The sequence below is a fragment of the Haematobia irritans genome, chromosome 1 (assembly GCF_050003625.1).
Source record: "Haematobia irritans isolate KBUSLIRL chromosome 1, ASM5000362v1, whole genome shotgun sequence".
NCBI lineage: Eukaryota > Metazoa > Arthropoda > Insecta > Diptera > Muscidae > Haematobia > Haematobia irritans.
The window spans coordinates 51,344,407-51,359,496 of NC_134397.1; the positions used below are offsets into that span (position 1 = coordinate 51,344,407).

Sequence of the window (15,090 nt, forward strand, 5' to 3'; positions counted from 1 at the left end):
TCAAATGACCACAGAGGCCAATTTTTTGCTCCGATTTAGTTGAAATTTTGCACAGGGAGTATAATTAGCATTATAGCTATGCGTGCCAAATTTGGTTGAAATCGGTTCAGATTTAGATATAGCTCCCATATATAGTTTTCGCCCGATTTACACTCATATGACCACAGAGGCCAATTTTTTAACTCCGATTTAGTTGAAATTTTGCACAGGGAGTAGAATTAGCATTGTTGCTATACGTGCCAAATTTGGTTGAAATCGGTTCATATTTAGATATAGCTCCCATATATAGCTTTCGCCCGATTTACACTCATATGACCACAGAGGCCAATTTTTAACTCCGATTTAGTTGAAATTTTGCACAGGGAGTAGAATTAGCATTGTTGCTATACGTGCCAAATTTGGTTGAAATCGGTTCAGATTTAGATATAGCTCCCATATATAGCTTTCGCCCGATTTACACTCATATGACCACAGAGGCCAATTTTTAACTGCGATTCAGTAGAAATTTTGCACAGGGAGTAGAATTAGCATTATAGCTATACGTGCCAAATTTGGTTGAAATTGGTTCAGATTTAGATATATCTCCCATATATAGCTTTCGCCCGATTTACACTCATATGACCACAGTGGCCAATTTTTAACTCCGATTTAGTTGAAATTTTGCACAGGGAGTAGAACTAGCATTGTAGCTATGCGTGCCAAATTTGGTTGACATCGGTTCAGATTTAGATTTAGCGTCCATATATGTTTTTCTGATTTCGACCAACATTTTCCTTGTAAAATTGCCACTGCTTAGTCGAAAAGTTGTCAAAATGACTCTAATTTTCCTAAACTTCTAATACATATATATCGAGCGATAAGTCATAAATAAACTTTTGCGAAGTTTCCTTAAAATTGCTTCAGATTTAAATGTTTCCCATATATTTTTTTTTACTAAAATTGTGTTCCACCCTAGTGCATTAGCCAACTTAAATTTTGAGTCTATATATATTGTACAAGTCTTTCAAATTCTGTCCAAATCGAGTGATATTTAAATGTATGTATTTGGGACAAACCTTTATATATAGCACCCAACACATTTGACGGATGTGATATGGTATCAAAAATTTAGATCTACAAAGTGGTGCAGGGTATAATATAGTCGGCCCCGCCCGACTTTAGACTTTCCTTACTTGTTTTATTTTGCAGTATGCACCTCTAGCGAAATATGAAGTGGGCAGTTGTAATCGATTGTTTACGTTCTTCTTCCATAAGAAATACATAGCAAATCTGTATTATTGGCATGCAAAACTGCGTTACTGAGACGCAAACGAAATTTGCGCTAAAGGCCGGTAAGCACAAGAAAGCAAAAACATTCCGTGGGACATTGGCGAAATGCCTTTTTGGCATGCAACAGGCAATTTTACAAAAGCTGCATAAGATATACATGGCAAAACTGTATTATTGACACCCAAACCAATTTTGTCACTAGAGCAGGCTTTATACACCGTGCAGACTATAAGAATCTTACAGTGTGTCGAATCGATACGACTTGTCGGCGATGACTAAATAATCGGTAAATGTGTTATCGATCCCATAAACATGTAGCAGTATCGATTATGCATTCGGACTTAACTCATAATGTGCACAATATATGGGATATGTTCGACACGAGCATTGTCGTCCGGAATAACTGATAGTCTGTAAATCGCATTACGAGGATTTCTTGTCTAGTGCGAACGTAGTATTATAATCTGTATGGCGCATTAAGAGGAACGTGTTGACATGCAACGGGCGCTCCGAAATGATATTGAATTTGTACATTTTGCTCCCAATGAAATGCATGTGAAAACTGTATTATCGACAAGAATCATCGAACCTAGGAAGTAGTGCTATTCACTCTTCACAAAATATCAAAAGAACTCTTTTTACAATAGTGATAGAAAATACTTTATTTTTTTTGCACATTTACCCATCACAATTAGAGATTGTTAAAGTGTCACTCCAATCGAACAAAAGCTTTCGTTTCGAAAATGAGAAATTGGCCCGTTTTAGTGAGCAAGATGCATAACTACCTTATGCATAACTACCTAGACAGGTGGCAACACCATCCGATTTATTTAAAAACAAATCCATATGTTTATTGTGAAGAAGAAGAAGAGGAAATATAAAAACGTTTGTAAACAATCGACAATAGATATTAAAAATGTCCGAGGAAGTTTCTACTGGTTCCAGTTTTGGATTTAAAAAACGTAACATTAAAAAGCCAGTATTTCGTAAAAAGCAGGAATCAAGCAATGAATCTGGTAAATAGTTATATTGTTGTAAATATCCCTCTTTTTAATGTAACTATTCATATCGCAGATGCCGGCAGTGACCAAGAACAAACGTCTGCCGTTATACGGATGGAGCAACGTCGAAAAAGAGCCAATCCAAATTTTCAAAGCACCAAGCACTTAAGTTCAAAAAGAGAACGCAATGATAAAAATAGTTCGAGTAGTAGTGACGAAAGTGATGAAGACAATAAAGTTTCCGTTTCATATAAATCCAAACGTACGGCCATACCAAATGGGCCACAAGATCAAGGTGCCACCTCAGTATTGGAAATAGATACAGAACTAGATCGTGATGCTCAGGCCATACACCAAAAATCGGTACAAATCAATGAAGAACTTGAGGGCAAAGAAGATGATAAAATCTATAGGGGTATAAACAATTACACGCAGTACTATAAGAAAAAAGACACAGCCGCTGGTAATGCTAGTTCAGGTATGGTACGAAAAGGTCCTATTCGAGCACCAGCTCACTTAAGAGCCACTGTCCGTTGGGATTATCAACCGGATATCTGCAAAGATTATAAAGAAACGGGCTATTGTGGATTTGGTGATAGTTGCAAATTTTTACACGATCGTAGTGATTATAAAGCCGGATGGCAATTGGAATTAGATCATGCTGCTCAACAAAAAGGTGAATGTGAATCCGATGATGATGATACTAAATACGAAATACATTCTGATGAAGAATCACTGCCATTTAAATGTTTCATATGCCGTCAAAGTTTTGTTAATCCAGTTGTGACAAAGTAAGTAAGGAATTATTTTGCATTTTTTATAATTAAGGTTAATTACTTTGTTCTAGATGCAAGCATTATTTTTGTGAAAAATGTGCCCTGGAACAGTATAAAAAGTCTCAACGTTGTTTCATTTGTTCACAACAAACCAATGGCATTTTCAATCCAGCCAAAGAGCTTATGGCACGACTTAAAAACATGCCAGATGAAAGCGGTGATCATGACCATAACGATTCTGATGAAAGTGATTAAGCAGATTCGAAAACGACGACGTGTTTATTTCTTATGGATATTTACGATAAATGATTTTTTGCTACAATAAAGTTATTGGATCTGTGTTATCCATTCCGGAACAGAAAACCTATATTTAATTGCTTGATTTACAACATTGGCTTATTTATATATTTTCTAAGGTTCAGAGCATTTTACATTTTAAAATATCTTCGAAATATTTATAGGGATGTAGTCCATATTTGAATAAGAGTAACTGAGTAGCATGCTAAAGCGATTTAGATTGTTTTGAAGAACAATAAATCTTAGTCAAACATTGTTTTTATTCGACAGTTCATTAGAAATAAATAATGCTGAGCATTATTTATTTTTCCACCTTCAAAGTTATTCCCTCTATATAAACTTATGCCAAAGTTTCCTTCTCATCACTGGTGCAGCCATCAACGTCTAATTCATTCCCCGGAGTTGTTCCTCCAGTTCATTACCACACGAAAAATTTTGACAAACTCATTTCTATAGGAAATTTTGATAAAATTTCATTTTTATAGTAAATTTTCTGAAATTTTAATTTCTTTAGGAAATTTTGACAAAATTTCATTTCTATAGGAAATTTTGACAAAATTTCATTTCTATAGGAAATTTCTGAAAATTTCATTTCTATAGATTTTCCGAAATTTTCATTTCTTTAGAAAATTTTCTGAAAATTTAATTTCTTTAGATTTTCTCAAATTTTCATTTCTTTAGAAAATTTTCTGAAAATTTCATTTCTATAGGAAATTTTCTGAAAATTTCATTTCTATAGGAAATTTTCTGAAAATTTCATTTCTATAGGAAATTTTCTGAAAATTTCATTTCTATAGGAAATTTTCTGAAAATTTCATTTCTATAGGAAATTTTCTGAAAATTTCATTTCTATAGGAAATTTTGACAAAATTTCATTTCTATAGGAAATTTTGACAACATTTCATTTCTATAGGAAATTTTGACAAAATTTCATTTCTATAGGAAAGTTTAATTTCTGTAGGAAATTTTCTGAAAATTTCATTTCTATAGGAAATTTTATTAGAAAATTTCATTTCTTTAGAATATTTTCTGAAAATTTCATTTCTATAGGAAATTTTGACAAAATTTCATTTCCATAGGAAATTTTGACAACATTTCATTTCTATAGGAAATTTTGACAAAATTTCATTTCTATAGGAATTTTTTGGAAAATTTAATTTCTATAGGAAATTTTGACAAAATTTCATTTCTATAGGAAATTTTGACAAAATTTCATTTCTATAGGAAATTTTGACAAAATTTCATTTCTATAGGAAATTTTTTGAAAATTTAATTTCTATAGGAAATTTTGACAAAATTTCATTTCTATAGGAAATTTTGACAACATTTTATTTCTATAGGAAATTTTGACAAAATTTCATTTCTGTGGGAAATTTTGCTGAAAATTTAATTTCTGTAGGAAATTTTCTGAAAATTTCATTTCCATAGGAAGTTTTGGCAAAATTTCATTTCTATAGGAAAATTTCACAAAAATTTATTTCTATAGGAAATTTTGACAAAATTTCATTTCTATAGGAAATTTTGACAAAATTTCATTTCTATAGGAAATTTTGACAAAATTTCATTTCTATAGGAAAATTTCACAAAAATGCATTTCTATAGGAAATTTTGACAAAATTTCATTTCTATAGGAAATTTTGACAAAATTTCATGTCTATAGGAAATTTTGACAAAATTTTATTTCTATAGGAAATTTTGTCAAAATTTCATTTCTGTAGGAAATTTTGCTGAAAATTTAAATTCCATAGGAAATTTTCTGAAAATTTCATTTCTGTAGGAAATTTTGCTGAAAATTTCATTTCTATAGGAAATTTTCTGAAATTTCAATTTCTATAGGAAATTTTCTGAAAATTTCATTTCTATAGGAAATATTGACTAAACTTCATTTCTATAGGAAATTTTGACAAAATGTCAATTCTATAGGAAATTTTGACAAAATTTCATTTCCATAGGAAATTTTGACAAAATTTCATTTCTATAGGAAATTTTGACAAAATTTCATTTCTATAGGAAATTTTGACAAAATTTCATGTCTATAGGAAATTTTGACAATATTTAATTTCTGTAGGAAATTTTGCTGAAAATTTAATTTCTATAGGAAAGTCTGCTGAAAATTTTGACAAAATTTCATTTCTATAGGAAAATTTCACAAAAATTCGTTTCTATACGAAATTTTGATAAAATTTCATTTCTATAGGAAATTTTTTGAAAATTTCTGTAGAAAATTTTGCTGAAGATTTAATTTTTATAGGAAATTTTGCTAAAATTTCATTTCTGTAGGAAATTTTCTGAAAATTTAATTTCTATAGGAAATTTTGACAAAATTTCATTTCTATAGGAAATTTTTTGAAAATTTCATTTCTGTAGGAAATTTTGCTGAAAATTTAATTTCTAACATAAGGAAATTTTCTGAAAATTTCATTTCTATAGGAAATTTTGCTGAAAATTTAATTTCTATAGGAAAATTTCATTTCTGTAGGAAATTTACTGGAAACTTTATTTTTATTAGAAATTTTGCTGAAAATCTAAGTTCTGTTGGAAATTGTCTAAAAATCTAATTTCTATAGGAAATTTTCTGAGAAATTTCATTTCTATAGGAAATTTTCTGAAAAATTTCATTTCTATAAGAAAATTTCATTTCTGTAGGAAATTTCTGAAAATTTCATTTCTATAGGAAATTTTATTAGAATTTTTCTTAAAATTATAGAATTTATTATAATTTTTCTTAAAATTTCATTTCTATAGGAAATTTTCTGAAAATTTCATTTCTATAGGAAATTTTCTGAAAATTTCATTTCTATAAGAAATTTGTTGATTTCCAAAAATCACCAAATTGTTGATTGAGTTTTCAATGGCTGGAGTAGTTTCTATGGTGGGAACTAGTATGTTAGAATTTATACTATATTTTTGGTGCTTTTTGCCCTTCACTGTGAACGGAAGACCTCAAGTTATATATGCTTATACTACGTATGGAACGTATGCATGTGCGAAGACATACAAAGTTTATTTTGTTTTCCTACCACAAGAACAGCTTACGGTTACTGCTGTATTTCTAGTAAATAACGAAAAATTATGTACTCATCCAAATTATTTCCACCGAAGTACAGCACATAAATGATCTAACAATCATGTATTGGTAAAAACTTAATTTTTCATATAACAAAAAATTTATGATGGTATTTTAAAAGCTATGAACTGAGAACAAAACACTTCATGTAAAGTACCATTTGGATTTAAGTAAAGACTTACATAGAAAACACTAATTATTTGGAGAGTATGTTATGTTTGTCATGAGTATAAACACTGTTATACAGTCCACAGAAGAAATAAAGTACAACACAAAACTATAAAAATATCGTCCGTGGAAAATTATCGTAACACACATAACCAACTAAACGATACAAGCATAAATAACTAACTGATAGTTTCAATTTTGGATCCCAATAAAATAACCTGTTAGGTAAGGAGAGGAAGCGGAACTCTCAGTGTTTGTGTTTTTTTATCGGAAGAGAACATAAAATTCAACTTTTCTTTTCTCACTAGCAGTTTTGGGTTTTTTGTTCCCCTGCCGTTCTTCTGTTGTCAACGAGGGTGATGCTCTGCAAATCCTATGCTTTAATCACCACTATGTTATCTCACAATTTTTTTTTGTGGTGAGCACTGTTAAGCAATGTAGAATGGAGTTGAACGGTAGACCACAAGCAATGTATGCTCGCTCAAGCTTGGGTGTGTGTGAAGAAATACTAAATACACAAAATTTCATACTCACTAAAACTACTTCCACAACAGTACAGCACGTAAGTGATCTAACTGTTATGTATTGGACAAAATGAATTTCTCCATTAACAACAAATAAGCATTTTAAAATCGTTGAACATTAAACAAACTTACATGTAAAGCACCAATTGGATTTATTCAAATTATTTGGCGAGTATGTTTGTCATGAGTATAGTTTTTTAACACTGTCCACAAAAAAAAAAAAAACACACACACAGCACTACCAAAATAGCAAATTTTCATAACACACAACACGAACTACTTTAGTTTTTGGGTGATAATGAAATAACCTGTTGAGCAAAGAGAGGAAGCGGATATTAAACGAATGCAACCAGGGCTGCCAATAAAATTTCAAGAAAAATCGTCACTTTTTTCGATAAAAATTGTCATAATCGGCACTTGCATTTTAAAAATCGTGGTGCAGTGGTAAGCAGTGGATTATTCCACCTCAGTAATGCTGGTGACATTTCTGATTGTTTCAAAGCTTCTCTAAGTAGTTTCACTGCAATGTGGAACGCCATTCGGACTCGGCTATAAAAGGAGGCCCCTTGTCATTGAGCTTAACACACAAAAAAAAAAATATCAATTAATTTGATTGTCAATACAATTAAAATTATGTTGAAATTTGAAATGATTACACACAAAAAATAATATTGTCGTGAGGTCAAAGATTTCATGTCTTTAAACTACGAATGCAAATTTTGCTTAGCATAGAAGAGACATTTCTCTAATTTAAAGTTTTTTTCCTTGCCCAAAAGTCGATAAACTTTTCACTGAAGTCATATTATCCTTATAATTAAGCGATTTTACTTAAAAATGGGTATCATAACATGAAAGAAAAAATGTTTGGCCTAAGGTAAACTTGACTTTAATAATTCAGAAAAATTCTTTAAATTTAGTGAAATTGTCTTTAAATTTGTTGTCTTTTTGCATCTTGACTACAAAGAAAAAATTCGTTCAAAAATAGGACATGTTTTTCAACACTTTATTTTAAAGAGGTTTTTTACTTGAAACATAGCATAATTTCTACTGAAAGTCGATTCTTAATTTGGAAAATAAAGTTGTCGTTAACTCGTTTTTGAAGGACTTTGAAGGAAAAAAGCTGAAAAAGCGAAAAATTAAAATTTACTTCCTAGAAGCAAGTACACAAAACCGAAATTTAAAAGAGAATTGTGTCTTAAAAGTATCCTTACTTGTATTCTCTGCTTCTTTGGCTCGGAATCAATACCAAATTTTTTAAAGTAAAGACAAAATCTTTGGAACCGGGCATGCTTTTTTTTCAGTGTAGAGAGAAGTTCACCACTGTGATCTCACAATGGACTGAATAGTCTAAGTGAGGCTGAAATATGGGGCTGCCATTATACCTAACCTGAAAAGTACGCGAACGCCATCCACACTGAAAAAAGGTTATTGTCGTGAGGCCAAAGATTTCATGTCCTTAAAATACGAATGCAAATTTTGCTTAGCATAAAAGACGCATTTCTCTAATATAAAGTTTTTTTCTTTGTCCATAAGTCGATAAACTTTTCAATAAAGTCGTATTGTCCTTATAATTAAGTGATTTGACTTATAAATGGGTATCATAACATAAAAGAAAGTTTTTTGGGATTAAGGTCAACTTGACTTTAAAAATTCAGAAAAAGTCTTTAAAATTAATGAAATTGGAATTAATTGAATTGGAAGTCGAGTCTGAATTTCAAAAATAGAGTTGTCGTTAACTAGTTTTTAAAGGACTTTGAAGAAAAAAGTTGAAAAAGCGAAAAATTAAAATTTGCTTCCTAGAAGCAAGTACACAAACCCCATATTTAAAAGAGAATTGTGTCTTAAAAGTATCCTTACTTGTATTCTCCGCTTCTCGGAATCACTACCAAAAATTTTAAAGTAAAGACAAAATCTTTGGAGCCGGGCATGCTTTTTTTCAGTGCAGTAACTATTTGCATATTCTAAATTTCAGCTTCTAAACATTAAAAACAATTAATACATCCACAAGGACGAATGCTACCGAATTTGGAATAATCGGATCAAATTTAGATATCGATTGTAACAAATGGGGTCGTATTGAGCCTATTTACCGGTCGTCTTAAAATTTAATACAAGACAATTAAGCACCCTTAAAGTAAGCAAAATGTAATCGAAATCGGTTCAGATTTCGAATTCGCTCGATTTTCCCAAATTTTTTAACGGAATAAACATCGTCATTTTCGAGGCAAAAATCGGAAACTGCTAATTTTGGAGTCAAAAATCGTCAAAATGCCAATAAATAGGCTAAATTGGCAGCCCTGCATGTAACCCCCCAATAAACACAGGATGAGCGTTTTTCAAATGCAACACCTTTTCAGTTTGAGGGTAAATATAATTTTCAACATAAATTCAACTTGACTTGAAACAGCTCATCTTCAATACATCTTCAAATTATTTGCGAATTACAACCAATTTGGCAAAATGTTGACGAAAACTTCGAAAATGTGTTGAAGATAATTGGAGAAAACTTTGACAAAACACTACCCTGAAATGCAATGAAAAAACCACATGGTTTTCAATACTACTTTGAACAACAAAGTTCGTGGAAGAAATACAAAAATGTGGAAATTTTTTAATAATCAATTGAAATTGCTTATAATAATTGGTAAGTAAAACTAAAACACGAAATGAAAACTTTAAGGAAGTCACTTAACTCAAATCTCTTTGCAGACAACTAAAATATTTGGATGCTGATTCTTGGACACATTAAGAGGCTGGCCGATGAAAAATGATAGTGGCTTATCGAGAAGAGAAAGTTTCCATAAATCAAAGTGCAACCAAAAAAACTTATCACATCGATAGTTTAATTTACATCGCATCATCGGTTTAATTTGTTATTTTGTGAATTGAAATTGCTGGAAATTTATTCCAATTATCTGGTCATCAAGTTCCTGAAAATTGCCAGTATTTTAATAACAATTTTGTAACACCAACGTTCTTGAGGAAATCACGAAGTACGTGGTCAGTTGGAAGAAATACAAATTGGTAAGCCAAAATAAAAAGTGAAATGAAAACATAATGGAAATCACAAAACTCGATTGTTTTGCAGAAAACTAAAATCATTGGATGGTATATTCTTGAAAGATGTTGGCCGATGAAAAACCGATGAAGGAAACAACAAAGAAAAGTTTTCAGAAAACTTACAAAGTGCAACCAATTAAAACAAAGTGCAACAATTCCTATATCAAGAACTTCTGGATGAAAATGTGCATTACATCAATTTACATCCCGTCATCAGTTTGATATTTTGTGATTTCCTCTTGCTGGAATCTATTCTAACACACAAGCCAGCAAGTTCCTCGATAGTAATTATTTCAAATTGCCAGCATATTAATTAATAGTTATTTGATACCAACATTATGGAGGAAATGGAATTATACATGTAAAAATGTTTAAGATATTTAAAGTTGTATTCATAGTTTTATTTATTAATACGTTTAATAAGATAATTACATTTTGATTGGTATTATATTATTATTTTTATATATTATTAATGTTATTTTTAAGATTATTATATTTGTTAACGAAAAAAATAATAAAATTAACAAAATCCCTAGAAATTTAGTATTGACTTTCAGTTAGAACTAGGATTGACTTTCATACAAATTGTGGTTTGAAAGTATTCGCAACAATGCTAATTTTTTATTTTTCTCACATTGAAAACTGTTTGAGAAATTATTGAGTAGCGATGCATTTCAATTTGAGGATTACAATTGAGAAATTATTGCTATTGTGTTGATTTTTACTGTTGAGGGTAATGTCTGTTTTTTGTTGAGAACGCGATTTTCTCAACAATTTCTCAACTTGAATATTACCCTAATCCTTTGAAAAAATGTTTGAAAAATTATTGAATTTTAGTATTTTTCAAACGTTTGTGTTTATTGGGCCATATTGATGATAACGGAAGCTCTCTCAATGTGTGTTTGTTTTCTTTTTTTACCGAGACCATATAATTAAGCCAGGGATGGAAAATTCAGTACTATAGTAAGTTTTTCAATACTTTTTCATCCTGGTCAGTACCGTAGTACCCCCTCGAATGATTTAGTACCATTTGTGCAGAAATTTTTGAGCTGATATCAGATTTATGGTACAATAGTTTTGACAAAATATTTTAATATTTTGAGAAAGTCTTTAACAAACTTATTTGCTAGTAGTCTTTTACAAATTTGGCAAAACAGACAGTTCATGCGTGAAGAAAATCTCTATTTTGTAAAAGCCATAGTCAAAAACACGAATTCTTGAATTATTGAATTTCAAGAATGTTTTATGCGCCTTGCACACTATAAGTTTATCCCGAATGATTTAGTACCTTTTGTGCAAAAATTTTTGAGCTGATATCAGATTTATGGTACAATAGTTTTGACAAAATATTTTAATATTTTGAGAAAGTCTTTAACAAACGTGTTTGCTAATAGTCTTTTACAAATTTGGCAAAACAGACAAGTTAATGCGGGAAGAAAATCTTGATTTTGTAAAAGCCATAGTCATAAACACGAATTCTTGAATTTCAAGAATGTTTTATGCGCCTTGCAGACTATAAGTTTATCCCGACGACAGTGGTCGTGTCGAACATATTCCATATATTGGCCACATTATAAGTTAAGTCCGAAGGCATAATCGATACTGTTGCATGTTTATGGGATCTATAACTCACTTACCGATTATTTAGTCATCAATGTCGTATCGATTGGACACACTGTAAGATTCTTTACAAACACAGACATTCCGTTCGGAAAAACTTATAGTCTGTAAGACACATTAGTCGCAAAAAGCATGTGCTTCTATATTACGCATCCACACGAACACTTTCTAGATAAGAAGTTAACGAGCGCGTTCTAAAATAATGCGCACCATTACAGTTACGGTCGAAACTTAAGACAAAAATAATGTACAAACATTTGGAGAAAATCTTACCAAAAGCTACTAAAAAATTATTAATTTGGAAATATTTATTTCTTCAGAAAGTTTTGTAAAAATTTTATTTCTACAGAAAATTTTGTAAAAATTTTTTACTTTTGGAAACTTTCGGAAACTTTTGTCAACATTTTATTGTATTTTTTGTCAGGGATGGAAAATACAATTTCTAAAAAAGTACAAACAAGGTATTTTTTGAGCGAAAAAGTACTTTTCACTATATTACAACAAAAATTTCATTGGAAGATTATTGTCAAGAGGCTCTTTAGACTGAATTTTAAAGAAAATAAAATTTTGTTTGTCAACGCCTCAATTTATTTTTTTAGTTGTATATGCGCTAACAAAGACTACCGTAGTATTTTCAACAGGCTTACAACTTTGACAACATTTTCTAAAGAAATAAAGTTTTGATAAAATTTTCTATAGAATTAAAACTTTGACAACATTTTCTATAGAAATAATATTTTGACAAAATTTTCTATAGAAATAACATTTTGACAAAATTTTCTATAGAAATAAAATTTTCATTAGAAATAAAATTTTGACAAAATTTTTCTTTAAAAATAAAATTTTGACAAATTTTTCTGTAGGAATAAAATTTTCTATAAAAATAAAATGTTGACAAAAAATAAAATAAAGTTTTGACAAAATTTTCCAAAAGTAATCAAATTTGACAAAATTTTCTGTAGAAATAAAATTTTTACAAAACTTTCTGAAGAAATAAATTTTTCCAAATTAATATTTTTTGGTAAGATTTCCTCCAAAATGTTGATAGATTATTTTTGTCTCAAGTTTCGACCGTAGCTGCAATGGTTCGCATTATTTTAGTACGCGATCGTTAACTCCTTAAGGTGAGTACTATGTTCGGTTTTTTCACCAAAACACTAAATTAAAAGTACAAATATATTTATGAAGTCGATTATATTTTGATCGAGTCTTGCCAAATAATGGATGGAAAACATACAAGGAATTGATTGCAAATAATTTTATATTTCTAAATTAGTTAATTAAAAAAAGTAACCGTGAAAACAAGCTGGTTTTCAGTTTGAAAACTGAACATAGTACTCAGCTTTATCTAGAAAGTGTTCGGGTGGAAGCGTAATATAGAATCATTTGCTTTTTTCGACCAAAACATTCTTAAAATTCAATAAAATTGTGTTTTTTTTGCTTTTACAAAATCGAGATTTTCTTTCCGCGTGAATTTGTCTGTTTTGCCAAATTTGTAAAAGACTATTAGCAAATAAGTTTGTTAAAAACTTTCTCAAAATATTGCAAAATTTTGTCAAAACTATGGTACCATAACTCTGATATCGGCTCAAAAATGTCTACACAAAAGGTACTAAATCATTCACGAAGGTACTGCCAGTTTGAGGGTAAATATAATTTTCAACATAAATTCAACTTGACTTGAAACAGCTCATCTCCAATAAATCTTCAAATTGTTTGCGAATTACTTCCAATTTGCCAAAATGTTGACGTAATCTTTGAAAAGGTGTTGAAGATAATATGAGAAAACTTTGACAAAACACTACCCTAAAATGCACCGAAAAAACCATGTGGTTTTCAATACTTGTTCGTGCAATGAAGTTCGTGGTCAATTGGAAGAAATAAAAAACTTGGAAAATTTTAGACAAAAAAAATGAATTTACTCCAAATAGTTTCTAATAATAGGTAAATGAAAATAAAAAAAATTAAATGGAACTTTAAGGAAGACACTGAATATATATCTCTTGAGGATTACAATTGAGAGATTATTGCTATTGTGTTGATTTTTACTGTTGAGGGTAATGTCTGTTTTTTTTGTTGAGAACGCTATTTTCTCAACATCCTTTGAAAAAATGTTTGAAAAATGTTTGAAAAATTATTGAAATTTTGTATTTTTCAAACGTTTGTGTTTATTGGGACGGTACTGACCAGGATGAAAAAGTATTGAAAAAAGTACTAAAATACTCTATTTTCCATCTCTGCAGTCAATATGCGTTGCATGCGTTTAATATCCGCTTCCTCACCTTGCTCAACAGGTTATTTTATTATCATCCAAAAACTAAACGAACAGTTCGGTTTTTATGCTCGTACCGTGTAGATCGTGTTGTGTATTACGAAAATTTGCTATATTTGTAATGTTGTGTGTGTGTTTTTTTTCTGTGGACTATATAAAAGTGTTAAAAAACTACACCCATGGCAAACATACTCGCCAAATAATTTGAATACAACCAAATGGTATTTTACATGTAAGTTTATTTACTGTTCAAAGTTTTTAAAATGCTTACATAAATTTGTTGTTACTGGAGAAATTCATTTTGTGGGATATATAACTGTTAGATCACTTACGTGCTGTACTTATGTGGAAGTAGTTTTAGTGAGTATTAAATTTTGTATTATTTACTAGAAATACAACATCAACCATAAGCTATTATTGTGGTAGGAAAATAAAATAAAATTTGTATTTCTTCACACACACACACTCACACGCAAGGTTACATTAAATATGAGCATACATTGCTTGTGCTCTACGTTCAACTCCATTCGCTAATGCTTAACAGTGTGGTGAACAAAGGAGAGGATTTACAGAGCATCAACATCGTTGACAACAGAAGAACGGCAGAATAAATCTACAATGGTGTGGTGGCAGGGCTGCCAATTTTGACGATTTATCGGCATTTTGACGATTTTTTACTCAAAAAATAGCAAATGCCGATTTTCCGATTTTTGCCCCAAAAATGACGATATTAGCTCAGTTCAACAATTTGGACTAGAAGCAGTTCGTCTACACATTTAGAGCCATCAAAAGAGAGAATACATTTGACAATAGTCAGATAGAGAAATTGCAAGTTTTTGCTAGAGGTTTCATACATGTAGGAGCTATACCTCACTTTACATCTACAGTATTAGTATCACGGTTGCCACTCATGCCAAAAATAATCCACCAAAATTTGAAGAACATTTTATCAAAAATCGACCAAATTACAAAAATATCTCGAAGTTGTTGATCAAATTTTTGTGGTTAGTATATATAAAAATTAAATTAATAGAAA

General features: G+C 30.3%; 1 protein-coding gene and 1 long non-coding RNA gene across 2 annotated transcripts; both read left to right on the top strand.

The window, feature by feature from the left end:
• The first annotated feature begins 2,132 nt into the window (after positions 1-2,132).
• mdlc (RING finger protein mdlc) lies at positions 2,133-3,413 on the top strand. The gene is made up of 3 exons (XM_075290322.1): positions 2,133-2,285; positions 2,344-3,061; positions 3,118-3,413. The coding sequence occupies exons 1-3, from the start codon at positions 2,186-2,188 to the stop codon at positions 3,299-3,301; spliced, it is 1,002 nt and encodes a 333-aa protein (XP_075146437.1). The 5' UTR covers positions 2,133-2,185; the 3' UTR covers positions 3,302-3,413.
• Positions 3,414-9,417: 6,004 nt separating this feature from the next.
• On the top strand, positions 9,418-10,806 carry LOC142238577 (uncharacterized). Its single transcript, XR_012722764.1, has 3 exons — positions 9,418-9,746; positions 9,812-10,126; positions 10,191-10,806. It is a non-coding gene; the product is annotated as an uncharacterized LOC142238577 (long non-coding RNA).
• Positions 10,807-15,090: the final 4,284 nt, after the last annotated feature.

Bases quoted from the DNA above. Each gene is read 5' to 3' on its own strand.
- mdlc (XM_075290322.1), top strand. From the start codon at position 2,186: ATGTCCGAGGAAGTTTCTACTGGTTCCAGTTTTGGATTTAAAAAACGT. The intron at 2,286-2,343 runs GTAAATAGTTAT...TTCATATCGCAG, and splicing joins GGAATCAAGCAATGAATCTG to ATGCCGGCAGTGACCAAGAA. The intron at 3,062-3,117 runs GTAAGTAAGGAA...ACTTTGTTCTAG, and splicing joins GTTAATCCAGTTGTGACAAA to ATGCAAGCATTATTTTTGTG.